At 46.5% G+C, this 27403-nt stretch overlaps 1 protein-coding gene across 1 annotated transcript; it reads right to left on the bottom strand.

Moving 5' to 3' along the window:
* Positions 1-411: 411 nt before the first annotated feature.
* LOC310758100 (uncharacterized protein) lies at positions 412-19071 on the bottom strand (the record flags this gene model as incomplete). Its single annotated transcript, XM_083604037.1, has 11 exons — positions 412-1699; positions 2136-5437; positions 6470-6576; positions 7133-7155; positions 8160-8246; positions 9385-9513; positions 12272-12409; positions 17441-17517; positions 18063-18245; positions 18508-18656; positions 18950-19071. 10 exons carry the CDS (start codon positions 19069-19071, stop codon positions 4023-4025), a joined length of 2430 nt encoding a protein of 809 aa, XP_083460163.1. The 3' UTR covers positions 412-1699; positions 2136-4022.
* Between the last annotated feature and the right edge of the window lie 8332 nt (positions 19072-27403).

Genomic DNA, 27403 nt, shown 5'->3' on the forward strand with positions numbered 1-27403 from the left:
GAACCCGAAGCCTCTGGAGCCCAACGGGCACTCCTGCTGCGCTCTGGAGGCTTCGGGTGAATGCACCTTGAACGCACTGAAAGCACCTTGTTTTAGAGGGGGAGAACAAGAGGAAAAAAATCTCTCCCTCTCTGTGCAGCGCCCCTTCAGCGAAGCGGCAGGAGAAATGGAAGGGGCTCCGTTTCTCCTGCCGCTTTGCTGAAGGGGGAGAATTGTTTTCTCTTATTCTCCCCCTCTAAAACAAGGTGCGTCCTATGGTCGGGTGCGTCCTATAGAGAAAAATACAGTATATATTTTTTAACCATTAGGACAGGGAAGCCCCCTCCAGATGGAGCTCCGACACTCATCAGGCACAGCCAGAAAGGTTAGGGATGCTGACAGTGTGGCAAGACAACCAGCATGGAAACATCCTGCTTTTGCAAAGATCATTTTATTCAGCTTAAGAAATAAAGCAGAAAAAGAGGCAGAAAGGTATTCAAAACAAAGCATATTTGTATTCAAAGCAAATCTAGAGATGAAGAGAGAGAGAAAGCGAACAATACCATTTTATAAAATAAAACAAAAATCAGCAAAAAGGGATTAAAAAGAGCTACGCACAGGCAGTCGGTTTGTTTGTTTGTTTGTTAGGGCTGTTCAGTAACATCTCCCCTTTCTTGCTAGCAGCGTCCAATTTTTCAGGGGAAATTCATGGCCTTAAATAAACCCTAGAATGCAACACAGGAATCTGTGGCCCTCCGAACGTGGTCTACAATTCCTATTATTCATGACCATTTTCCATGCAGGCCGGGGATGGAAACTGAGAGTTCAAAAACATACTGAAGGCTGCAAGCTCCCTGTGTCTTGCATACACCAGTGAAGATTCTGGTGGTGCAGATATAGATCAGGGCTGGGGATCCTGGAGCCATCCAGAGGTTGTGGGACTACAAATCCCATCACCCTCTGACCCATGGTGGCTGCAGGGCTGATAGGAGTTGGAGTCAAACATCCTCTGGAGGGTCACAGCTTCACCTCCTATATTGCTGGCAGGAATGAAATATGTGATTCTTCCTTCTGCAGTTATTTTTTTAGGCTAACCACATAACTTTCAGACAGCAGATTCCTATATTTGGGATCTAGCACAGTGGTAAAGGGTCCCCGTCAGATGCCACACTCTGAAGAGGCCTTTCCCGAATACCGGCATAGATCCTCCACAGTTAAGTGTTTATCTGAAATAAGTGACAGAAACATCACACGCAGACTTATTTGAAAGTGCACCTGTGCTTTCCTCTATAATCTTTTTCCAGTATCTGAAACACGTGGGTGCCAGACTTCTAAATCCACTCTTCTCCCTGGCTTGAAAGCTCGTCACATAAAGGGAGAATCCGACACTGAATTTCTACTTTCAAACGAGGCATCTGGGCCATGAGATAATGGTACCCACATCTGAAAAAGGGACTCCTTCTGAACCAAGTCAATCTAAGTCAAGATTTGTTGAACCGGCGGTAGAGGGGAAAGGATCGCTCAAGATCCCCACCCCCCAGTCGAGCAGCTCAGGAGTGCGGTGAAGGGGGGGGAATAACCTTTCCTGTGAGGCCTTCAATAGCCTTTTAGGGCCTTCTAAGGCCAAGATGAGGAAATGGCACCCTGCTGTTGGACTACAACACCCAGCATTCCTGGGTCACCCTTGTGGGGGCTGATGGGAGATGTAGTTCATCAACATCTGGAGCATATAATGCTTCGTCTGATTGGCCAATTCTGGCATTTAAATCCCCAGCCAGCAGCACTGCCGCTGCAGGAGTTTGATTCATTAGCTCATCGACATATGATTCTAGCCTATGCCAGATATTTTTGATAAGCTGCTTGCCTCTTTGGGGAGGGGCATATATATTAATCAATAGAAGTGTGCAATATCTGCATTTCATTAATAATGCCATGGCCACACTGCTCAGAGGCTCCAGCTCGACGAAAGATGCTCTCAGCCTTGTGGATATTAGAATGCCTAGCCCACCCTTAACTCGTCCCCCTTTGTTGCTTGGTGAACCTGCGAGCGAAAATGAGGCAAAACCATTTGTTTTTTCCGGTGTTATGCTTTGCTGACTAGCTGTACGAGTTAATCTGGTCTGTGACCGTTTAATAAAATTTGATTTGATTTGAACATCTGGAGAGCCAAAGGTTGCCTCAGGAAGCATGGCAATGGTCAGGGATGACTGGAGTCCAACAAGATCTGGAGGGCACCAGGCTGGGGAAAGTTGCTGAGGAGAATTATTTGCTGGAGAAACTCTTTGTCCCTTTCACAGAAACTCCCATGATTCTTTGGGCTGGCGCCCAATTGTCTAAAACCAGTGTGAGGAACTACAACTCCCACCGCCCCAGTAAGCATGGCCAGTAGCCAGGGGATTGTAGTTCAGCAACAGCCAAAGGTTCCTTGAACCTGGTATGAGGTGCTGACAGTCTCCCGAGGCAGAAATGGCAAAGACGGTTGTCCTCCCGGGCGTTGCTGGACTACAACTGCCATCATGCCCAGCTGCTCTGCAGGCTGGTGTTGATGGGACATGGAGTCCAACACCATATTTAAGGCCAGAGGTTCCCATCTCTGCTCTAAGGCCTTGTCTCCACAAAGAACGGACTGAGGTGGCAGAGTCCTGAAGTGTAAAATGGGGCTGTAACCGAACCGCGTTTTAAAAAATGATTCCTCACTTAACAAACTCCCTTGCAAGAAGTGGTCTGGGCTAGACTCTTCCCCTCCCCCTTATCTGCTAGCTTTCTCCTTTCAACCAAACATATCTGTGATTCAAAAGGGGGGCAGGAGTGGTGTCGGACCCTTTTCTGGATTCTACCACCGCATCCTGCTACATCTCTAAACTAAAGTCCAATTCTGTGCCCATTCCAGCAGTTTGGAGATGTTTGAAAAATGTATGTGAGACAGGATAAAAATGCCCCAGCAAAAAGCCTACCCTCCGCGTGACAAAGAGGAGACAGTTCACAGACGTACATATATATATATATAAATAAATAATATCACATACACCGCTAGTTGAGACTGCTACCCAAGCCAGATGCTAAACAAGACAAAAAATTGAATTCATTTCCTACAATCAAAACGTAATTCATCTAAAAAAGAAAGCCAGTTTTGCTTCTGTTCCTGGTCCATTCCTATTATGCTGCCACGGTTCCAACCCATTTCTCAGGGTAAAATGGCCGGCATGGATTCAAATCTTTTGCCGTGTGCCAACACATGGACCAGCACCTCGGCCAGCTCAGATTGGCAGTTAGTGCTATTCCTGTTCTGCCACCTCAGCTTGGGTCCACCTTGTCCTGATGGGCAGGTCTTCATTAACTTATTGTGGAAAGCAAAGCCCAGGCGAAATTCATTTTCCAAATCCAAGCAACGTCGCAGTCCGGTTAGGGCTTGACAGCGAGGGGGTTATCTGGGCCAAGCCACAGCATGAATCAATGCTAAAATGGTTGCCCAATTGCCACGCCAAACCCTCCTCACCAGATAAAAACAAAATGAGGCAAGGGTTGAGGGGGAGACTAATGGGGTAGGCCCCAAACCACGTCACCATCCCTCCTTCCTATGCATAATCTCCTCCCCCCCCATGCTTTCCTCGCCCAGTGGTCTGAAAATGTCCATTGTTTTGCCACAAGGAGGGAACCATTAGGCATTTGGGCCTGTTCTTGCACAGGCGTTTTCCTGCTTCCTGGGAGGCCAATGGAGAACATGGTGGACTGTTGCTAGGCAGCAGCCTCACACCTCTATAGCGCCCCTTCCCTACCAAGCCCAACATGGAGAAGGGAGAGCCGTAGGGCCAGAAAAAAAGAGGAGGAGGAAAGAGAAGGAAGCAGTTAGCCCAAAATGGAGGGGAGGGCCACCCCATCCTTTTCACAGCTATGTTTGGAGATGGCAACTGTGCCCGCTGGCTCTTCCTTCAGTGACCAGACCAGAGTTCACCCTCAGCTGTGGCACAGTTCTTTGACGCCATCCTTTCACCTGAAAGAGGGTGCAAGAGGTCACCGGCCAAGAGGAAAGGAAAAAACGCTTCTCATATCTTCGCCTCACTTCCGTCTTCTCCTCCTTCTCCTTCTGCCCCCTCTAGGTAGGCCTCTCCGGAGGCTTGTGCGAGGTCGGCCATCAGGCCCAGGTTGACACACTCGGGGCATTTCTCCGGGCTCTCGGCGGCCGACGAGAAGATCTTCCCGCAGTCCGCGCATATGAAAGAGTTCAGGCCCAGGTGGCAACGCTGGTGCCGGATGAGGGCCGCCTTGGCCTTGAAGCAGCTCCCGCACTCGGGGCAGACGTAGGGCTTCTCGCTGGTGTGCGTCCGCTCGTGGGCGATGAGCTGGGAGCTCTCGCGGAAGCACTTCCCGCAGCCCAGGCACATGTAGGGCTTCTCACCGGTGTGGGAGCGCTCGTGCGCCACCAGGCTGGAGCGCTGGATGAAGCCCTTGCCGCACTGCAGGCAGATGTAGGGCTTCTCGCCGGTGTGGGTCCGCTCGTGCTTGCTGAGGCTGGAGCGCACGCTGAAGCTCTTCTCACAGTAGAGGCACTGGTAGGGCTTCTCGCCCGTGTGGGTCCGCTCGTGGGCGACGAGCTCCGAGGTCCAGTTGAAGCCCTTGCCGCACTCCAGGCACTTGTGGGGCTTCTCGCCCGTGTGGGTCCGGATGTGGGCCATGAGGTGCGAGTTCTGGCTGAAGCTCTTCCCGCACTCGGAGCAGGTGTAGGGCTTCTCGCCGGTGTGGATGCTCTGGTGGCGGATGAGGTCGGCGCTCAGGCTGAAGCCCTTGCCGCACTCCAGGCACTTGTAGGGCTTCTCGCCCCGGTGGCTCTTCTCGTGCAGGACCAGCGTGGCCTTCTGGCTGAAGCTCTTCCCGCACTCCAGGCAGGTGTAGGGCTTCTCCCCGGTGTGGCTGCGCTCGTGGATGATGAGACTGGAGCGCTGGTTGTAGCTCTTCTCGCACAGGAGGCACTTGTAGGGCTTCTCGCCGGTGTGGGTCCGCTCGTGCAGCTGCAGGTGGGAGCTCTGGCTGAAGCGCTTGTCGCAGTGGGAGCACTTGAAGGGCTTCTCGCCCGTGTGCGTCCGCCCGTGCGTGTTCAGCGTCGACCGCTTGCCGAAGCTCTTCCCGCACTCGTTGCACTTGTAGGGCTTCTCGGCCGGCGGGGGTTTCGCGGCGCCCGGGCTCAGGCCCACCACCCCATAGCCCTTCGAGACCTCCGGAAGGCCCTTCTTCTGCAGGAAGCTCTGCTGCACGGCAAACTCGCTGAAGTCGAAGAAGCCCCTGCCGAAAGGGATGGAAATTGGTCCCTGGCTGTCCAGAGAGTGGCCCTCGGATGCTCCGGCCTGGCCGTCCCCCCGGGGGAAGCTGACCTCGTCTCCCCCCCACATCATCCGGTTCAGCTGCAGCTGCTCCGAGCTCCCCAGAGAAGGCTCCCCTTCCTTGCTGTGACCTAACCAGCCGGCTGCAGGGACAAGAACGTCAAGACAGGGAGAGAATTCATCAAATGGAGCAGCAGCAGCAGATTTGGCTAAGCAAAGGTAGATATTATTGCAGGCGCCGTTTGGAAGCAAGGTTCTAGTCCTCATGGGTTGTATTTCAGACCCACTGAAATCTACGAAAGCGGCTAAGTACTAGGTCCACTCATTTCAGCAGATCTACTCCTGCTGCAAAGATAGAACTGAAATCAAGCCGACAACTTAAATTAAATTACCTAGTGGCAGCCAGTCCATTAGGCTACTCCATCGCCGCTGCTGAGGAAGCCTGACTGCATTTGGCCATCCTTGAACTGGCATCAACTAGCAGCCAATCCATCAGGCTACCTGAATTCTTGTTCAGCCCAGACACTGAGGTCCAGCTCCGGGGGCCTTCTGGCAGTTCCCTCCCTGTGAGAAGTGAGGCTGCAGGGAACCAGGCAGAGGGCCTTCTTGGTAGTGGCACCCGCCCTGTGGAATGCCCCCCCCCCATGGATGTCAAGGAGATAAACAACTATCTGACTTTTAGAAGACATCTGAAGGCAGCCCTGTTTAGGGAAGTTTTTAATGTTTGATGTTTGTGTTTTTAATATTCTGTTGGGAGCCGCCCACAGCGGTCGGGGAAACCCAGCCAGTTGGGTGGGGTATAAATAGTAATTATCCATCTGAACTAGTCATTATAAGAACTGCAACTTCAAGGAACGGGTGCAGTTGCTTTTTTCCTTCCCCGCTCCCCATCACTTTTTCCACATGCGTTGTGTTTTTTGGATTGAGGGCCGACCCCCTTACGACTGATCTTTCCAAGTCACTCTTGAGCATTTTTAACTAAAGAGTGGAGCAAAAATGCTTCAAATAAAAGAGGAAGCAAACTAGGCAGCTCATTGCAAAAAGCTAAGAAGCTAAGGGACACGCATTTAAAGGGCACCCACCCTGGGACCCTTGTTCCCCCTTCAGAGCTAAAAATCCCCAAACCCTTAACAAACAAAGGTCTGTTTGCCCAACACTGAGTGGAAGATGCAGACCTTTGAGTCTCAGCATCATCTCCTGGAAGGCAGGGATGTTCTGACAGAGATCACCGTATTTCCGTTTGAGCTCCTCAAGTCTCTGCACCAGAGTGTCCTCTTCTTCCCTGAGGATTATGAGGCAGTGGGAGAGAGGGGTGGGGGGATACGTAAACAGAAAATGAACCGTGTAAATAGCTTTATGTTTGAACAGCAAAAAAAGACTCTACATTAATAGAAAGCCTCCTTAATGCACAAGAGTTCCTGGGTTCGTATCCCTGTCAAGACCTTCAGCACAAAATACCTCAGAGAAGTGTTTTATTTTTCCGTTCCTTGCAGGAAAGATGGGCAACAGGGGTAAGGCTGGACTTCCACTGGCCCCAGCCAGCATGGCCAGAGATGGTGGCAAACTGGGATTCCAGCAACATCTGGAAGGTCGTTCTTATCTTACGACTCAACCATGATTTCCCAGGCCCCAACACCCTATGCTGGCTCTTAATGGACATGGCTATTGTAGGCCCATTAATTTCACTTCCCAGGATTCTTTGGGGGAAGCCGTGACAGTGTAAATTGGCACAATACTGCTTTGAATGTATGGTACGGATGAGGCGTCAGATGTACACAAGTATGACGATCCCCACCCCCACCTCTGGGAAAAAAGCCCGAAAACAGGTGGATTCTTACCTGATTTCAATGCTTCCCGAATCCTACAAAGGCAAAGTGTTGGCGGAGGGGGGGAGGGAGGGAGGGAGGGAGGGAGAGAGAGAGAGAGAGAGAGAGAGAGAGAGAGAGAGAGAGAGAGGCACAAACCATGAGCTGTACAGGGAAAAATTGTTCATTTTCTTACAAAAAATGAGAGCCCAGCAAGAACAACAGGCAGCAGGTTGTTGGCCTCTGTCCCAAGGGGCAATGGAGTGCACCTCCAGGGGAGAAGTCAAGCTGCAGTACCAAAGTGACCTTCCTGGGGCACGAGCCTGTACGGAGGTCCTGTGTGAAAAATTTAGATTGTTCTCTTGCACTTGTTTTTAATGTTCGTTTGGAAAAAGGAGCTAATAAAAATGGATAGCAGCTGTGGAACTCACAGACACTGGACAGTTACTGCAAATGTAACACATTTTCTTTACCTTTTTTCAACTATATAGATAATATATAAATATTAGAGAGGTTGAGAAAGTGCCGGGGGCACCAGTCACAAAATGGCCGCCATGGTGGCGTGGTGTAACACTGATGAGCAAAAAAGAAAAAGAAACAGGACCCCAAGATGATGTGGGCATGCCCCCCCAATCAATGGGGGAAGAGGCACCCACATCAACCCCCGCCAGTCACAGGGAGACGCTCTTTGCACCTCTCCCCTGTTCAGCGCAGAAGGGAAGGAGCCCAGTCCTCTCATCCAATGAAATGTGGGCACATTTAAGAGGGAGTTTTTCATTTAGGAGAAGCTGAGGCAGTGCAACAGGAATTTGGCAAGAAGAGCAAAGGGTCTCCTGTACATTGTGGATTTTTCAGGGGATATTTACAAAGGCCTTTTGCAGGTGCCACTGCTGGAGGTACTGGCGGCATGCTGGCATCCTTGGGCAGTATGCTGGCAATCCCTGCAATTTATGACAGCCGGCTTGGCTCCGTGTTTTGGGTCAATAAGGAATCTGCCCACCCGTGTCAACTATTGAGTCTGCCTACCCTACACTGAACTCCACCCCCCAAAAAACCTTACCACTATCTCCTCACTGCTGTTTCCTTCTTCTCCATCCTCTTCCTTCTTCTCTTTCCTCAGGTCCATCGCTTCGGAATCCGGCAACACCTTCCAATGAATAAAATTACTAAGATCAACAGAAACCAACAGCTTCCTCCTTTTGAGTATTTCCTTTTTAAAGAAATTTGCAGCTCCAGTTACTATGAAGATTAAGAATTCGTGTGGCCAGACACTCTCCTAGCGTCTCTCTTCAAGTTTCATCCCAACCTAGCCACAAAGTCTATCCACATTTTCAGCCACTTCAGCTGTGATATACAGTTGTACCTTGGATCCCGAATGCCATGGTACACAGACGTTGTGGCTCCCAAACGCCGCAAACCCGGAAGTGAGTGTTCCGGTTTGTGAACGTTCTTTGGAAGTCAAACGTCTGGCGGGGCTTCCAATTGGCTGCAGGAGCTTCCTGCTTTGGTTTCTGAACGTTTTGGAAGTCAAATGCACTTCCAGATCGGATTCCATTCGACTTCCAAGGTATGACTGTATACGTGTTGGTACTAACATGTAAGACCCTCATACAGCTCAGGACCACTTTACTTGGGAGACTGCCTTATCCCTTTTACACCCAAGTAGATCATGCTGCAGTCTGCAGGAATGTTTTTATCCTAAAATTCCCAAAGGCCTCAGGAGTAACCTGGCACAGGGCTTTTAGCGTGGCAACCCGTTCTGTGGAATAGCACCCCTGTCGAGATACAACAAGCACCCACTTCCTGGAAGCGATCAAATCTCATTTTGGTTCCAACAGTCTTTCCCGGCTGACTAAATGGGTTTTCACCACGAGCGGCCACTTGTTAGGGCTTTAAGTTTAAAAAGCATTCGTTGTATTCTCTTCCACGCAAATGGCCTTGGGATCCTGGTTTAGCAGATTAAAAATTATTGTGCCATCAAACTGATGGCCCATAGCAGTGATATGTGCAGAAGCCTTAACAGGGATTGAACTGATTGTATCATGGCTTATTCCTGCAACCGCTTGCCAGTTGCCAAGCCCAATTCAAGGCGTCCACACTGACAAACAAAAATCCCAAACTCCCTGCCCCCTCTCCCCAGTGGACACTTGAAAATTGCTGGTGCTCTTGAAAGGACTACTAAATAATTTTTCCTCCTTTATTTCCAAGAAAATATTTCTGCCTGTATTTCCAGGAAAATTTAGCCACAACCCTAAAGAAATACCACCCCTCCGGCTGATCAGTACCTCATTGCTGTTTCCGCATTCCTCTTCCGTAGCATCCTCGATCATCAGTTCGTCGCTGCTGCTGTCCCCTTTAACCTTCTCACTTTTGATATCTAACTGATCACGGAGACTCTCCTGTAATTTCTCATGCTGAAAGTGGGGGGTGGGAAGGAGAAAGAATGAAACCCTTAGGATCTGATTTGGAATAACATTCCTGATCACCACGGCAGTTTCTGTGGTTTAAAAAGGCTTCAGCAAGCAACAGCAGTAGGGTCATCATGGAGTGTTCCTTTATGAATCTGGCTTACATTATTCTGTCTGCCATTTGTGCAAGCATCCATCACACGCTCCACCTTCTCTGACAGAAACCATGGTTTACTGGGCACGTGGCTGAATTACTAGTTAGAAATCAGTCCTGGTTTCATAACTGGGGATTAAATCAGTTTCCTGGTATGGGTGTAATAGGAAACCATGGTTTATACAATCCACAGGCCAGCACCTCAACTCGATGTACATGTACCTCGGCATCTTGCAGTAGATGTACTTTGAGTAGTTTGGAAATCAGACACAAGCTGGCTGATAAGCCCAGAAAAATGGTCCACTGTCTGAAACAAACCACCAGATAGAACCACTCACACCTCAGACCATTTTTATGGGTTTTTTTCTTTCTTTTTACAGTATTATTACATTTAACAGCTTACACAAGGGATGAGGAACCTTCCAGATGTGGCTAGGCTAGGTTTTATCTCCTACTTGACAGATGTGGAACCTGTTGCCTTTCAGACGTTCCTGGACTACAAGTCCCATCATCCATGGCCATGCTAGCTGGGTGGCTGATTGGAGTCCAACAGCATCCGAAGGGCCTATAGGCATCGTTTACTGGTTTAACTGGTTGTTAGGCTTTGTTCCGATTTTTAAAGTTCCTTCTATACCGCAAGAGTTGATAAATCACAAGCAACTTCTGCAAGAATTCTGATGAAACAGTTTGCTGCCCTCAGACCAAATAATTTTAGCACCGACTAATAAAACGACATCAAATGCAAACAACTGCTATTTTTATAAAGCGTATCTGGACAGAAGTTACGTGGACGCATTATCAAATCCTAAATTACACAAGAATGTGCTTGGCTCACATCTGAGCGTGCCAAAAATATCAACGCTAAAAATAGCATCCGCTGCGAAGACAACTAAGTAATCTATAAAGCCCTATTCTAGGCTTTCTTTCTAAAGGAGGAGGTGAGACATAACTGCCTTGGTTCAAGATGGGGAAGTGGTGGAGAACCAGTCTGGTATGGCGGTCTGGCTTGCCTCTGAAGGACGTCACAAATAGGAAGATACCTTGCATTTCCATTCCAAGAAGTTGAATTGTCCCTAACTGGGGTGAGGAAAACCAGCTACAGGTCCTTTCCCAGTTATCTCTGGAACCAGCATGCATTGGTGCAAAGAAGCATTTGAAATTCTCCAGGCGTATTTTGCACTTGGTTATTGGCCACTTGCAAGCGAGTGAAGATCCCCAGGTACCAGGATGGCGCCTGATGTCTCCACCATCTGGAGGTGCATGCCTAGGGATCATTGGATCTTGACCGTTTTCACATCCTGTAGAATTATATCTGCTTTTTTTTAACTGCACAATTGGAATGAATTTCAGGAACACAAACGTTGCATTGAAAAATACAACCGTCAAGCCGCCTGGCCCAGAAATGGCACCTAGGCGTTCCGTTATGGCAACTGTAACCCTAGTTTTTAAGGAGCCGTTTGACGCCTAGCTTATATATTTCAGTTTTTTAATGTGGCAAGACCACCTGGAAGAATTTTACCCTTGTGATTTCTATATAATCATATATCCATATATAGCCATATATCCTAATGATGATTTTTATATATCCATGTATCCTAATGAGGTTTGAATCGCTAAAGCTTCAGCAGAACTAAAGTGCTTGGATCTTAAAAATCCAAAAGTTGCCCTCTGCCCTATTTCTCTCTCTGCCCTGCTACTGTGCTTGAAGGAAACAACAAATCTGATGTTTTGGCATTTTTCTATAGGGATCTTTCTCCAGACAGCTTCTCAGGCTCACAAGATGGGGCTGAGTTAGGTAAAGGTAAAGAGACCCCTGACCATTAGGTCCAGTCGTGACTGACTCTGAGTTAGGGAACAGGAAAAAACAGCCAGCCACAATGCAATGTTCCAAGTCAATAACAGATGGTGGGGGTTATTCAGGTTTCAACGGTCAAACAGGTTTCTTTTCCTCTTTATTGCTGAAAATTAGGGTAAAGGGCAAATTGACGCACCATCAGAGGAAAGCAGAAGTATTCTTTACATGGGCAGAGGAAGAGCTTGTGCGCGCTCATTGGTTTGATTTTTGCTGCAACATACGACTATGTCATGTTTTATGCTGTTTGTACTCAGGTATAAAACCCCAATGCACCGGGGTTTCGGCGCCCAGGCTCTGGAAACTATTCCACTGGGTCTTTACTGCTCAGCAATAAACTTTGCCTTCTTTTTCTCCACTGCTGCATCTGTCGATTCTTGGACACAATCTGAGTGGGCCACAGGCATTCCATATATACTTGCAACACTAACACTGGTGCAGAGGTGGGAATATTTGCCACAGTTACAGAAAGCTGCCTCATACCAAATCAGGACATTGGGCCAGCCACCTCAGGACTGTCTACACTTAAATGGCAGTGTCTCAGGCCGGGAACATTCCCAGTTCTTTTTGGAGATGTTGAGGACTGAACCCAGGAACGTACAAGAGATGTGCTGCAAATTGAACTACACCCCCTCCTCATAAAGGCTTTCAGGTCTCTTTCTTGCCTTTTGGCACCCTAACATCACAGAGATAATCTCCTAATTTTGTGTGTGCAGGGCTTACAGAGCCCTAGAAAAACAGGAGAGGATGTTCCTAACCTTTAACTCCTCAGTAGCAACTGATGCTTCAACTTTCTCCTCCATCAGCATCTTCTTGCTGTCCGCTGGCTTCTCAGGCTTAGCTTCACGGTCTCCTCTCTTTTGTTTAAGGAGGGTGAGGCGTTCCTTCGGCACCACCTGAAGAAAGAGAAACGTTAACTGCTTGCTGATTTGCTTCAAGATGCCAGGAACTGAACCTGGACGTTTCTACCTTTGAAACATTTGCTCTGTGCTAAGGCTTCTTCCCAACTGATTAAAGGCCACAAATTACGTGGCAAGGCCTTAAATCATGGGTAGGCAAACTAAGGCCCAGGGGCTGGATCCGGCCCAATCACCTTCTCAATCCGGCCCGTGGACGGTTTGGGAATCAGCAGTTTCTACATGAGTAGAATGTGTCCTTTTATTTAAAATGCATCTCTGGGTTATTTGTGGGGCCTGCCTGGTGTTTTTACATGAGTAGAATGTGTCCTTTTATTTAAAATGCATCTCTGGGTTATTTATGGGGCATAGAACTTCGTTCTATTTTTTTTCCTTTTCAAAATATAGTCCGGCCCCCCCAAGGTCTGAGGGACATTGGACCGACCCATGGCTGAAAAAGTTTGCTGACCCCTGTGGCTTAAATCATGCGCATGTCTTAAAAGCCACTAGGAGATCTTCCATCTTTATTGAGGGGAATACTAACCTCTTCTTTCCTATAACTGTACAGTGGTGCCTCGGGTTACATACGCTTCAGGTTACATACGCTTCAGGTTACACACTCCGCTAACCCAGAAATCGTGCTTCAGGTAAAGAACTTTGCTTCAGGATAAGAACAGAAATCGTGCTCCGGCGGCGCGGCAGCAGCAGGAGGCCCCATTAGCTAAAGTGGTGCTTCAGGTTAAGAACAGTTTCAGGTTAAGTACGGACCTCCGGAACGAATTAAGTACTTAACCCAAGGTGCCACTGTAATAGACTGAGTGGTGCATTTCTAATAATCTCAAGAACTTATTTCCAAAGTAAGTTCACCTCTGGCATCCTACTACCACCCTTACTGTCTGTATGCTCATATATATCTTTTATGTGAACAATCCCGAGACCTCTGGGTATAGGGTGGTATATAAATTCAATTAATAATAATAATAAAAAAAAAACAAGACCAACCCCCCAGAGTCCGTGTTCAGTATCAAACACTATTTTGCATGCCATGTAGCCATCTGTCTATTGATGTTTATTTTTATTATTTTACTCCGTTTTTTATTTTTGTAACGCTGTAAGCCGCAGTGGTGTGTTTTTATGATACAATGGTATATAAATATTTGTTATAAAGAAAATAATAAACTGGGGTGGGAGGAAGCTGACAATGACAGTTATCCCTTCCTTCCTCCGAAAAGCTCAGGGACCATTCTGTCCTCACCCATTCTCTCCCCACAACCACCACGCAGTTTTGACCATTTCAGAACTTAAGCACTACAGAAAAGAAGATAAATGAGGCTAATGGCACAAAAGCCGTACAAAAATAAAAGCACTGTTATGAATATTACTACAAATCTAAAATACTGATTTGAAGCAGAGTTGAGAAATTAAATCATAATTACCAGAATCAGCAAAGCTAGAATTGTACAAGGAAAAGGGATGAGAGATGCTCAAATGAAGGGATATTTGTAGCCATTTTTTCCTTGGAAGGAGACTCCCCCGCCGTTATCAAAGAAAAGCAAGATTACATTCCACAGATATCCAACCACATGAAAGGATTTGATAAATCGTATGCCCAAAATAAATGCATTGCAACTTCTGCAACAATTTTGATTCAACTTAACTTACTATCATTAAAGCAAAACCATTTCAGCAACATCTAATAAAACTATATCAAACAGCAAACAACGGTTGTTTTTAAAAAGTGTATCCGGATAGAAGTTACGTAAGACATATTACCAAAACCAAGAATGTGCTTGGCTCGCATCTGGGCATACTAAAAGCATCAGTGCTAAAAACAGCATTTGCTGTGAACACAACTTGTTTGACTAATCTAGAAGACTGATTAAGTTGGACCAATTCAAAGTTTTATTTTTATAACAGGAGATGTTAAACACATTGTTTCAAGATAAGGAACAGGGAGTAGTGATGTACTGGTCTGGGAGGCAGGTCTGGCCAGTCTCCAAAGGACATTACAAAAATAGAAACATGTATTCTATTCCTGTTTTAATAAATTTAATTGTACTTCATTGGGATAAGGCCCAACACTTGCTGCATTTAAAAATATTATTATCATCATTTAATTTCTATACCACTTAATATATTAAAAATATCTCTAAGTGGTATACAGAAAACTGAAACAACAACTTAAATAAAATATTGCAAAATATAGTTACATATAAAAAAGTTACCTTAATACAAAGTTACTATATATATATCTCAATTCATTTTCCATCTGACACACCAGGTTATCTCCCAGGGTCCAAAAAGGCTCTCAGCTTACCCACAAAAGTCTCGACTTGCTTTTTATGGGCCCAAGGTGGATGGTACTTCCTCAGGCATTATTAATACTTACTAATCGCTTCACTCATAAAAACAGCTCAAAGCAACTTACAGACACAAAAAAAGAAACATCAGAAACAATTACAATAAACACAGTCAATAAAAAACAAACACACACCTTCTGTACAAATAACCACAGGGCCTAGCAGACCCTGCCCTAGAAAAGCCACAAATACTTAAAAACCTTTCAGACTTAGGGTCAGATTCTTTTTTAAAACTCGACAAAGAGGGCTGCAGGCGAGAGTCCCTGGGGAGAGGATTCCCCAAACTGGGAGCCACCACTGAAAAGGCCTGTTTCTCGTGTTTCCATCTTGCAGATTTCCCACATGGATGATGATCCCAGGGTTTGCAGGAAGGTTCAAATGGAGAGAGGCAGTCCTCAAGGTCTTCTCTTCTTCTTCTTTGGCAATCAATCATAGCCAAGTAAGATTGTCTTCCATGAATAAGGCTTTAACAGTGAATCTGTAAGTGACTGTGGAGGCCAATTCTGGATCCACACATCCTTCCACAGTGGGGACAAAGGTTTCAAGGTGGGAGTTGATCATGGTGTGGATTTGCCAAGCGTGCCTTCCTTTTAGCATGTTTCTCCCTTTCGTCCTGAGTTCAAGCATCTTCAAAGCCCACGACACCTTTGGTAAAGGCTGTTCTCCAACTGGAGCGCTCACAGGCCAGTGTTTCCCAGTTGTCACTGTTTATACTACATTTTTAAAGACTTGTCTTCAGAGAGTCTTTGAACCGCTTTTGTTGACCACCAGCATTACGCTTTCCATTTTTAAGTTCGGAATAGAGTAGTTGCTTTGGAAGACGATCATCAGGCATCCGCACAACATGACCAGTCCAACAAAGTTGACATTGAAGAATCATTGCTTCAACACTGGTGATCTTTGCTTCTTCCAGTACACTGGCATTAGTTCGCCTGTCTTCCCAAGTGATGTGCAAAAAATTTTCAGAGACACCGTTGATGGACTCTTTTGAGGAGTTGGAGATGGTGTTTATAAGTGGTCCGTGTTTCACAAGCGTACAGTAAGGTTGGTAGTACAATAGCTTTGTAAACAAGCATTTTGGTTTCCCTGCAAATGTCCCGGTCGAGGTATTGGGTTCCTGATCCACATAAGGCTTTATGGGTCAAAACCAGCACTTTGAAACTAACTGGTAGCCACTGCAGCTGGGCCAGGATTGCCATTGTGTGCCCAGACCAACTTGCAACTTGGCTGCCAGGCTCTGAACCAGGTGCAGTTTGTGAACCACCAAGAAACATTTAAACATTTCAACGTAGTATAGCATCAAAATGATTTTATTTATTTGCAGAGTATGTCCAGATATTTTTTTTCAAAATGTGAGCAACAGCATCGAGTGATGCTACAAGCTCACGACTCATTGAGTCTGTATACATACTTAAGGTACGAGGCTCGTTTATAATTCATGTTCCTATGTGGATGCATTGTTTTACACTTTCTAAGTGTCGCATGATTACATTATAAAGTACAGTGGTACCTCAGGTTACATACGCTTCAGGTTACAGACTCCGCTAACCCACAAATATTACCTCGGGTTAAGAACTTTGCTTCAGGATGAGAACAGAAATTGTGCTTTGGCGGCAGGGCGGCAGCAGGAGGCCCCATTAGCTAAACTGGTGCTTCAGGTTAAGAACAGTTTCAGGTTAAGAACGGACCTCCGGAACAAATTAAGTACTTAACCTGAAGTACCACTGTAGTTTTGTTTGACGTTATAAATGAAGCGCTGCAAGGTGTTGTTTCCTTTTGCTTTCCAAAGTATTTCTTATCAAATAAAAAACTGGTGTGGTCTGAGCACATTTTTTATTCTGAAAGTGTGGCCTGGAGAAAAAAGTTTGAAGAACCACTGTTTTAGGACATAAGAAAGCTCAGCTATTGGATAAAGTTCAACACCCTTTTCTCACAGCAGCCAATCAGATGCTCTTTAAAAAAAAACTAAAAAACAACAACAACAAAAACCTTAAGAGATTTCGGGGATTGAACCTGGGACAAAGCACGCGTTCTCCCATTGAGCTACAGCCTGTCCTCAGATATTTAGGAACAAAGGGAGCTGCCATATATTGAATCAGACCCTTGGTCCATCTACCTCAGTAATGTCAACACAGACTGGCAGCAGCTTTCCAGAGTGTCAGGCAGGAGACCGCCCCCCCTTCCCCAGCCCTACCAGTTGGGATAGCTCAGCCGGTACAGCAGGAGACTCTTATCTCAGGGTTGTGAGTTCGAGTTCCACGTTGGGCAAAAGATTCCTGCATTTCAGGGGGTTGGACTAGATGACCCCCAGGGTCCCTTCCAACTCTATGATTCTACCTGGAAATGCCACTGGTGTTTGGACCTGGGCCCTTCTGCAAAAAAAGCAGGTTCTCTGCCACTAATTTTCCTTCCTTCCCCATAAAATGTGGGAGCAGAACCTCAGATTTGTATTGATTTTTAAAAAAATTATTTCTTTTGGGGGAGCAGGTGCTCCCCCGCCTCGCCTTTGCTACACCCACGCAGCTGTGGTTTGAACCTGCAAACTCCTCCATTCAAAAGCAACGCTCTAATCCAGACCAATTAATACAGCTTTTTAAATTTTTTAAAAGGAAATGATCTTTGTTGAATGTGGACCTTTGCCTGCTCCCCTTTCCTCCCTGATAATTCCTACCTGAATTTTCTCTTCTGCACCCTTTTCAACTCCGGTGTCCATGGTAAAGCTGGGGTGATCGAGGAAATTTTGTGCTCCTAGTGGGGGAGGGGGAGAAGGGAGGGGAGGAAAAGAAAAGGGAGTTTTAATTTTTTTTAAAAAATGATTGAAAGGGAAAGCGGGGTGCGGTGGGAGAGAAAAAGCAAGCAAGCAACCCGGTTCTCTCTCTCTGGGTGGGGGGTGGGGTTAGAAAAGTCGTGAGTTCAAGTTTGCAGCGCTACCAAGGCTCCATAGTAGAACATTTGCTTCTCGATCTCCTTCCGCATCAGCAGAAAAATCAGGAGGAGCAATCGCTTCGGTCGAGAGCGCTAGGCCCCACGTGCTGCTGCGCCGAGCCCCTGAGCACGTGCAGAGTGCAAATCGTAGCACCACCCAGATCTCCCCGGGAAGCAAGCACAATCTAACTTCAACTGCTCCCCCCAAAAAAAATATTTCAGGAAAAAGAAAAGGTGGCTGCGGGCGGAGGCGGAAGGAGTTTATTATTATTACTATTATTATTACTATTATTACTATTATTATTAAAAAATGCTTTAGAGCATGTGCAAAAAGTCTTCCCTTTCCCCCCCCCCGCACCCCAACCTACGGAAACGGATGGCGAAGCGCAGCCAAGCTCGTCTGAAGGCGCCGAGAAGTCCCTCCGGCAGGCAGAGGGTGATGCAACAGGGAAGGCCAGGCTCCTTCTGAGCATGTGCAAAGCGCGCCCCGCTACCCTTTCCTGCAAGGATCGCCCACCCACCAGCCCGCCCCCTCCCACACCCACCTAGGGCTGGGGGCGGGGGAAGGCGGAAATCGTTTAAGGGAATGCCTCTGAGCATGTGCAAAGTGCACCCCTCTTTTCTTTCCCCGCCCGCAGGCTAAAAGATCCTTTCTTGTGGAGGAAAGCCAATAATAAAAAAATATAAATATAAATATAATACTACTAATACTGCAAATCTGTCGGAGCTGCTCCAGCGGAGCCCAGCTTCTCTAATCCCCGAGTCTTTGGGAGGAACGTCTGCATTGCTAACTTAAACCGGTTAGCCACCCACTCGCTTCCCCTCCCGCGGAACCCTGGGAGTTGTAGGGCGGCAGGCCCGGCGCGGCCATTCTCCGCGCGGTCTCCGGGACTACAACTCCCAGGGTTCCTTGCGAAGCGATGGACGCGGCGAGCTTTGCAAAGGGATCGGAGCAGAAGCGCCTGGAGCAGAGACCAGTTTTGCAGAGAAGAAAAGAGTCAGTGGGGGATAAGACCTTCAAAGCAGGGGGCTTTTGTTTTCATTTGTAGTTTCTTTACTTCTTGCCCGTCTCCTCTCCCCGCATCTGGAGTTTGGTTTCTTTTCAGGAAACCGGTTTGAAACCGAATTAAAGGGGCGCCGTGTAGACGCGGCTTCGCGCCGCTTGAGGAAAGCAGACCTCCTTCCCCGCTGCCTGTCTCCCGCGCCCCTCGGGGTCCAGGGATCCGGGATGGGTGGAGGCGTGGGCTGAGCTCACCGTTCACACCGGCAGCGCCCGGGGACAAAATCCGGCGCGGCTGCCCTGCGAAGCGGAGCGGAGCAATAAGGAGAGGAATCCGTGGCTTCTGCGTCCCCTCCGCCAGGACTGCCCAGGGCCATAGCTGTCAACGTTTCCCCTTTTTGTTAAAGGGAAATTCCCTTATTCCCAATAAGATTCCTCGCGAGAAAAGGGAAAAGTTGACAGCTATGCCCAGGGCCCTCCTGTGGCCATGGAGAGCTCATCATCATTATCATCGAATTTGTATACTGTACCGCCCTTCATCCAGGCCTGTTGTCTTTGTCCATGGAGTTTTCTTGGCAGGGATACTGGAGTGGCTTGCCGGTTCCTCCTCCAGGTGGATCACGTTTGATCAAAACTCTCCACTATGACCTGTCCATCTTCGGTGGCCCTGCACGGCATAGTTCATAGCTTCTCTGAGTTATTCAAGCCCCTTCGCCACGGCAAGGCAGTGATCTATGAAGGGCTCACTGGAAGGACAGATCGTGAAGCTGAGGCTCCAATACTTTGGCCACCGCATGAGAAGAGAAGACTCCCTGGAAAAGACCCTGATGCTGGGAAAGATGGAGGGCACAAGGAGAAGGGGACGACAGAGGACGAGATGGTTGGACAGTGTTCTCGAAGCTACCAGCATGAGTTTGACCAAGCTGTGGGAGGCAGTGGAAGACAGGAGTGCCTGGCGTGGTCTGGTCCAGGGGGTCACGAAGAGGCGGACACGACTAAGCAACAACAACAACTTCATCCATAGAACTCAGGGGGTTCACAACATGAAATTACAATACAAAAAACTCCATGCTAAATAATAAATAATAACCATAAGAACAAAAACAAACCAATAATCCCTCTCCCATAACCCATTTAAGGGCATTGGATGTCAATCAGCCAAAGGCCTGGAAGAAAAGGAATACTTTCTCCTGGTGCCTAAAGGTGTATAATGAAGGTGCCAGGAGAACATCCCCGGGGGAGAGTAGCCAACCATCCGGTTGTGGCTGTATATGTTGAGTGCAAGAATTAAGAGCAAAGCAAATAAAGAGTTGCCAACTTTTTCTTTCTTCTCTGGAGGGGGGCTCCTCTGCCTTTTGCAGCCATGTGACAGGCAGATGTTATTACTATTATTTATCGCTTCTTTATGCTGTGAACCGCCCTGAGATCTTCAGGTGAATGGTGGTATGATTTCTAAAATAATAATAATACAGTCAAACCTCAGTTGTGGAATGTAATCCGTTCCGGAAGCCCGTTTGGCTTCCAAAACGTTCGACAACGGAATCGTGGCTTCCTATTGGTCGCAATAGCTTCCAGCACTCAGCGGAAGCGACATCGGACGTTCGGCTTCCAAAAAACATTCGAAAACTGGAATGTTTACTTCCAGGTTTTGGGCATCTGGGAGCTGAATCGTCCGAAAACAGAGCCGTTCAGGAGCCGAGGTTTGACTGTCATAAATCCCTGAGAGATGTTAGGAGACTCCTCTATGAGCTACAAATCTCAGAGTTCCCTTTAAAGAGGGGTTGATTGTCAAAGCACTTTGGGAACTCTCAGCACCCATAACAAATGACAGTTCTCAGGATTCTATGGGGTGGAGGTAGCTATGGCTGTTATAATGGTATCACAGTGCTTTAAATGTATGGTGTGGCTGTGTCCTCAGGCCCTGAAACAAGTATTGCTTCATAGAATCATAGAATTGTACTGTTGGAAGGGACCCCAGCGGCCATTTAGTCCAACCCCTTGCAATGCAGAAATCTTTTGCCCCAAGTGGGGCTCAAACCCACGACCCTGAGATGCTCTACCAACAAAGCCATCACAATGTTGCAAGTATATAAGGAATACCTGTTGCCCACTCAAAATGTGTCCAAGAATCGACAGACGCAGCAGTGGAGAAAAAGAAGGCAAAGTTTATTGCTGAGCAATAAAGACCCAGTGGAATTGTTTCCAGAGCCTGGGCCCTGAAGCTCCTGTGCACTGGGTTTTTATACCTGAGTACAAACAGCATAAGGGACGCGGGTGGTGCTGTGGGTTAAACCACAGAGCCTAGGACTTGCCGATCAGAAGGTTGGTGGTTCGAATCCCCGCGACAGGGTGAGCTCCCGTTGCTCAGTCCCTGCTCCTGCCAACCTAGCAGTTCGAAAGCACGTCAAAAGTGCAAGTAGATAAATAGGTACTGCTCCGGCGGGAAGGTAAACAGCATTTCCGTGCACTGCTCTGGTTCGCCAGAAGCGGCTTAGTCATGCTGGCCACATGACCCGGAAGCTGTACGCCGGCTCCCTCGGCCTATAGAGCGAGATGAGCGCGGCAACCCCAGAGTCGTCCGCGACTGAACCTAATGGTCAGGGGTCCCTTTACCTTTACCTTTACAAACAGCATAAAACATGACATAATCGTATGTTGCAGCAAAAATCAAACCAATGAGCGCACGCAAGCTCTTCTTCTGACCATTGTAAAGAATACTTCTGCTTTTCTCAAATGGTGCGTCAATTTTCAGCAATAAAGAGGAAAAGAAATCTATTTGACCATTGAAGCCTGAAGAACCCCCACCATCTGTTATCGACTTAGAACACTGCATTGTGGCTGACTGCTCCATTCCCCCACCCCATCTCGTGAACATGAGAAGCAGTCTGGCAAAGGTTCCCTATAGAAAAATGCCAGCACATCAGATTTATTGTTTCCTTCAAGCACAGTAGCAGGGCAGAGAGAAAGAGGGCAAAGGGGAAACTTTGGTTTCTTGAGATTTAAGCACTTTTAGCTCTGCTGAAGCCTTAGTGATTTTAAACATCATTAGGATACTATGGCAAGTTCTTAAAGAAACGGGAGTGCCTGATCACCTCATCTGTCTCCTGAGAAATCTCTATGTGGGACAAGAAGCTCCAGTCAGAACTGGATTTGGAACAACTGATTGGTTCAAAATTGGGAAAGGAGTACGACAAGGCTCTTGAGAGTCCCATGGGCTGCAAGAAGATAAAACCTCTCCATTCTTAAAGAAATCAGCCCTGAGAGCTCACTAGAAGGACAGATCCTGAAGCTGAGGCTCCAATACTTTGGCCACCTCATGAGAAGAGAAGAGTCCCTGGAAAAGACCCTGATGTTGGGAAAGATGGAGGGCACAAGGAGAAGGGAACGGCAGAGGACGAGATGGTTGGACAGTGTTCTCGAAGCTACAAACATGAGTCTGACCAAACTGCGGGAGGCGGTGGAAGACAGGAGTGCCTGGCGTGCTCTGGTCCAGGGGGTCACGAAGAGTTGGACACGACTAAACGACTAAACAGCAACAACAAGGATACATGGATATATAAAAATCATCTCTAGGATATATGGTTATATATGGATATATGATTATATAGAAATCATGAGGGTAAAATTCTTCCAGGTGGTCTTGCCACAAAAGGATGATTTAGATCTTCCTTCTTCTCTATGGCTATGACACACACACATGTATGTGAGTATACCAGTGGTTTTCAACTGAAGTTTTGTTATTTCTTTTCAACTGCTGCGGAGCCATTTTAACCACAGCTTCCTGCTTCGGATGAAAACGGGAACCTGGTGAAGACTTCCTGCTTGGCTCGCTTCCTTGAAGGGCCTGTGTCTGCGCACAAAAGTCTCCTTCACATGCCGGCTTATTAAGTCCTGATGCCATTTGCCCAAACTCTAAAAAATGGGGTTCTGTTTCAAAGCTATAGCTTGCCGCAATACAAACTCACCCTTGCCTTGCCAGAAGTCAGTCACCTTCCTCTCAGCACGCTGGGTAGCTTGGCGTCAGGTTTGTGCAGTGGGAGACGGCCTTCACGTGCTTTATTTCCACACTGTACGAGGACAGGCGCTAAGTAAGATTTGCTTTCCTGCTCATGTGACTGTAGGCTCCTCCCCTTGTTGATGGGCGGAGCCTGAGAGGGATTGCTTTGTTTTTTGAATTACAAGATGCATACTGTGGCTCTTTACAACAGCGTACATTTAAAACATCCCTCCAAAAAAAAAGAATAAACTATAGTTTATTCTTCAGAGCTACAATTCCTAGCAGCCTTATAAAACTATATATACACACACGAATGCCTTGGGAGTCAAACATTCTGGCCCCCGAACAATCGAAAACCGGAAGTAAGTTGTTATGTACTGAGTTGAATAGGATCCAAAATGCAGCAGTCTGATTGGTCCTAGAACAATAGGATTCAGAATGCAGCAGTCTGTAAAGAAGTTATACAACAACCAATTCAAGAAACTGGCTTGAAAAGACAAGTCCAAGGCCAGATGAAGAAGGAAGAGGCAGTAATTACTCCTCAAACAACACGAATGGAGGGATTCAAAGTCCTGCAGGAACAAAAGTCATTGCGTTGGAAGATTGAACTTGGAGAGTGCTGGGATGTGTTTGAAGTAAATGAAGCTCTTAACTCTAGTAGGACTATGAAACAGGTGAACAACTATCTTCTGGATAAACACTTTTTGGATTACAAAGATGACAGGGAGTGGGACTGGGGGGAAGGGGCCAGTCTGACAAAGGAAAAGGGAAACTATTACTGGATGGAAACCTCTGGAGACCCACTCCCTAAGGAATTAACAACAGACAAAGAAGTGTGTAACTACAAACAAGGACAAGAAATTGTGCTGAAGGGGCCTAGAAGAGACTTAAGGGCCTCGGATATAAGGACACCAGATTGATGGACTGGATGTAATGGACTGAGAGGACTGACATGACCCGAAACCAGGAAGAAGGGACGTTGGATAATAGTTAGAGATATCAAGGGAATTTTATTTTTATTAATTTTGGAATCAGTGTAATATTAATGAAATACCAGGGAATATGCCGGAAAGGAACTAAATTGGCTTTAGTAGTAATGATTTAAGGAGATATGAATGAATATGATGTAAACTTGGAAATTTTAAGATTTTTAAGATATGATAAGGTTAAAGAGATTAAGGTAAATTGAATAACAGATTAAATTAAAAGAGGGAAAGATTATGTTGAATTAATAAATAAGATAGATTGTGAAGATTAATTATTTAAATTAAAATTGAGGAACAGGGGAAGAATTTGCTGGAATAAGGAATTAAACTAGAATACAAAAGGGGAGGTGTGAGGAAGTTCAAGAAATAAGCAAATGAAAAGTTGTAATTTGGGTTTTGTATTTTTCCTTTTTTTCTTGTTGGTTTTTCTTTTTGTTTTGCTTTTTGCTGTATTTTTCTTTTTGTCTTTTTTTTGTATATGTATTGATGAAATTATGAATAAATATCATTAAAAAAAAAAACAGAATGCAGCAGTCTGATTGGTCCTAGAACAATGCAGCAGTCTCATTGGTCTGCAGGAGCCACCCAATCCAGCTCCAGATGGAAGTGAATCCACAACCTGATTTGCTTACAGGAGAATTCCAGAATTAGCCAATCACATGCAGCCCATTGTGTAAATAATGTCTATAAAGCAGATACTGTGGGGAAACAATTCATTCCTCCTCACCACTATGAGCTGAATAAAGAGCATGAAATCACTTTGCGACTCTGAGTATATTTCATAAGTGTTCCGGTTTTTGAACTTTTTTTGGAAGCCAAATGTCCAGCGTGGCTTCCGCTATTGTTTCCAGTGCGCCTGTACAATTGGAAACTAATAAGAAGCTGTGCCTTGGTTTCCGAACGTTTTGGAATTCGAATGGACTTCCGGAACAGATTCCGTTCGACTTCCGAGGTACGACGGTATATTAAAAAAAATACAGTTCCCAGGATTCAGGGGGAGGGGTGTCCTGATTTAAATGTATGGTATATATATAACCTTAACAAAGGTAGTGTTGGAGGTCAAGGAGGAGCAGATTCTATGGTGCTAAAGTGACAGATAATCGCCTTCCCTGTATATCCTGTAACAGAGAAAATATATAACTTGTTTTGATTTTTTTAATGCTCCTTCTAAAAAAAAAATTATATTGGGAAATAATCTATAATGAATTGAAAAAATTGTTTAAAAGTACTTTTCAAAAAAAAAAAGACACACACAAGAAAAACCTAGAGTACTTTCTGTTGGGGATAATTCAGAATGAAATTCCCAGGTGTCAAAAAAGGTTATTTATGTATGCTACTACTGTGGCCTGTGCTTTGTTAGCCCAAAAATGGAAAACGAGTGAGGTCCCAACTACTGTATAGAAGAATGGCAACTTAAGATGAGAGAATATGCGCAACTTGCAGATTTAACATATAGAATTAGAGAACAAGAAGAACATACGTTTAGAGACGATTGGAAAACGTTTATTGAATACCATATTTTTCGCCCTATAGGACGCACGTTTTCCCCTCCAAAAATGAAGGGGAAATGTGTGTGCGTCCTATGGGCCGAATGCAGGCTTTCGCTGAAGCCTGGAGAGCGAGAGGGGTCAGTGCGCACCGACCCCTCTCGCTCTCCAGGCTTCAGGAAGCTATCCGCAAGCCTTGCGTGCCCGGGGGGAGTTCCCGCGGGCTCGCAAGGCTTGCGGGCAGCAGCCTGCAGCTCGGAGCACGGGGCGCCCTCCGGAGGACGCCCCGTGCTTCAGGAAGGTGTCCGCAAGCCTCCCGCGCCCGGCGGGAGGTCCCACCGGGCTCGCAAGGCTTGCAGGCAGCAGCCTGTTCTGGGGGCTGGGGACGGGGGAAGCTCGGGCTTCCCCCGTGCCAGCCCCATGCCTGGGGGGGAAATAATTTTTTTTCTTTATTCCCCCCCCCAAAAAAACTAGGTGCGTCCTATGGGGCGGTGCGTCCTATGGGGCGAAAAATGCGGTATATGGGGGGAAATTGTGCATGGCTGAAAACATTGGCAGCTTTAAGATAAATTCAGCAGTGTAAATGAGGTTTGATGGATGTATTAATGGAATATTGAATGGTTTAGTTTTTGTAAAATACAGTGGTACCTCAGGTTAAGTACTTAATTCGTTCTGGAGGTCCGTTCTTAACCTGAAACTGTTCTTAACCTGAAGCACCACTTTAGCTAATGGGGCCTCCTGCTGCCACCGTGCTGCTGGAGCCCGATTTCTGTTCTTATCCTGAAGCAAAGTTCTTAACCTGAAGCACTATTTCTGGGTTAGCGGAGTCTGTAACCTGAAGCATCTGTAACCTGAAGTGTATGTAACCTGAGGTACCACTGTATGCAGGGATTTATGATATCTAAAATGAACCATGGGAAGAGAAGAAGGGAAGTCATTGATATCTTAAGGATGTTAAAAGAGTATTTTAAATTGTATAACAGAAAATTTAATAAAAGTTCTATTAAAAAAAGGAGAGTTGTGATTACTGAATGATAGCAGAAACGTTTATGCTGGCTTGGTCATGTTCACAGAATGGGAGATGGCGGGAGCCCCCAGAATGTGCTCTACAGAGAGCTGTCTATAGCACCATGCCCATTGGCAGACCCTTGCCAACAACCACAAGGCCTGGAAACAGGCCGTTGTGCATCCACAGCATGGAGAAAGGAGGGAGGAACGCAGAGAGAGAAATGCCATGGTGTATCTCTAGCAGTGCATCAGGACACCTTCATCTGCCACCAGCTGCATCGAAACATGTCTTTCCTGCATCAGTCTCTACAGCTGCAGCGGGCGCTGCAACCTCCCAGCAGCTGGACTTCACTCCCAAAGATGCACGTCTCCATTGTCTCCTGCTGAGACAGATGGAGCTAGCAACCAGCAGAAAATCCAAGAGGAAATTTAGCCACTTTTATGTGTTTTTTTAATTGCAGATGAGTGTCGTTAGCTGGGGCTTTTATCCGTGCCAGTCTATGTTGGATTTCGGATTTGATATCCCGCTTTATCACTACCCTAAGGAGTCTCAAAGCGGCTAACAATCTCCTTTCCCTTCCTCCCCCACAACAAACACTCTGTGAGGTGAGCGGGGCTGAGAGACTTCAGAGAAGTGTGACTGGCCCAAGGTCACCCAGCAGCTGCATGTGGAGGAGCAGAGACACGAACCCGGTTCACCAGATTACGAGTCCACCGCTCTTAACCACAACACCACACTGGCTCATCACCAGGTTTTATTATTGCAAGACTTTGTTGTTGTTGTTTGGTTGTTTAGTTATGTCCGACTCTTCGTGACCCCGTGGACCAGAGCACGCCAGGCACTCCTGTCTTCCACTGCCTCCCGCAGTTTGATCAATGTTGGGTTGAAATAACGACAGACAGGTAGCGAGTGTCATCTGGGAGGCATCTCTCGAGCAAGTCTTGGGGAGTCCCTTTTATTGAATATTACAGCATTGCCACATATGTGCTTATTGCTGATTGGTTAACACAAGTACAAAGCAAAAGGTTGCATATAGGCATTAATCACCAATAGATTAAAGGCTGGGAAAGGGAGCACAGAACTAGACAGGCATGAAAACCTCCTAATTAAAATATAACTAATGACTGATAATGCAAGACTTAAACAATTATGTTCCAATAGATGTGGTCAACTATGCATTAAGAACAGGGTCAAAGTATGATGTTTTCCTGAACTCAATGTGAACTGAAC

The sequence above is a fragment of the Podarcis filfolensis genome (assembly GCF_964270895.1).
Source record: "Podarcis filfolensis genome assembly, chromosome: 2".
Taxonomy (NCBI): Eukaryota; Metazoa; Chordata; class Lepidosauria; order Squamata; family Lacertidae; genus Podarcis; species Podarcis filfolensis.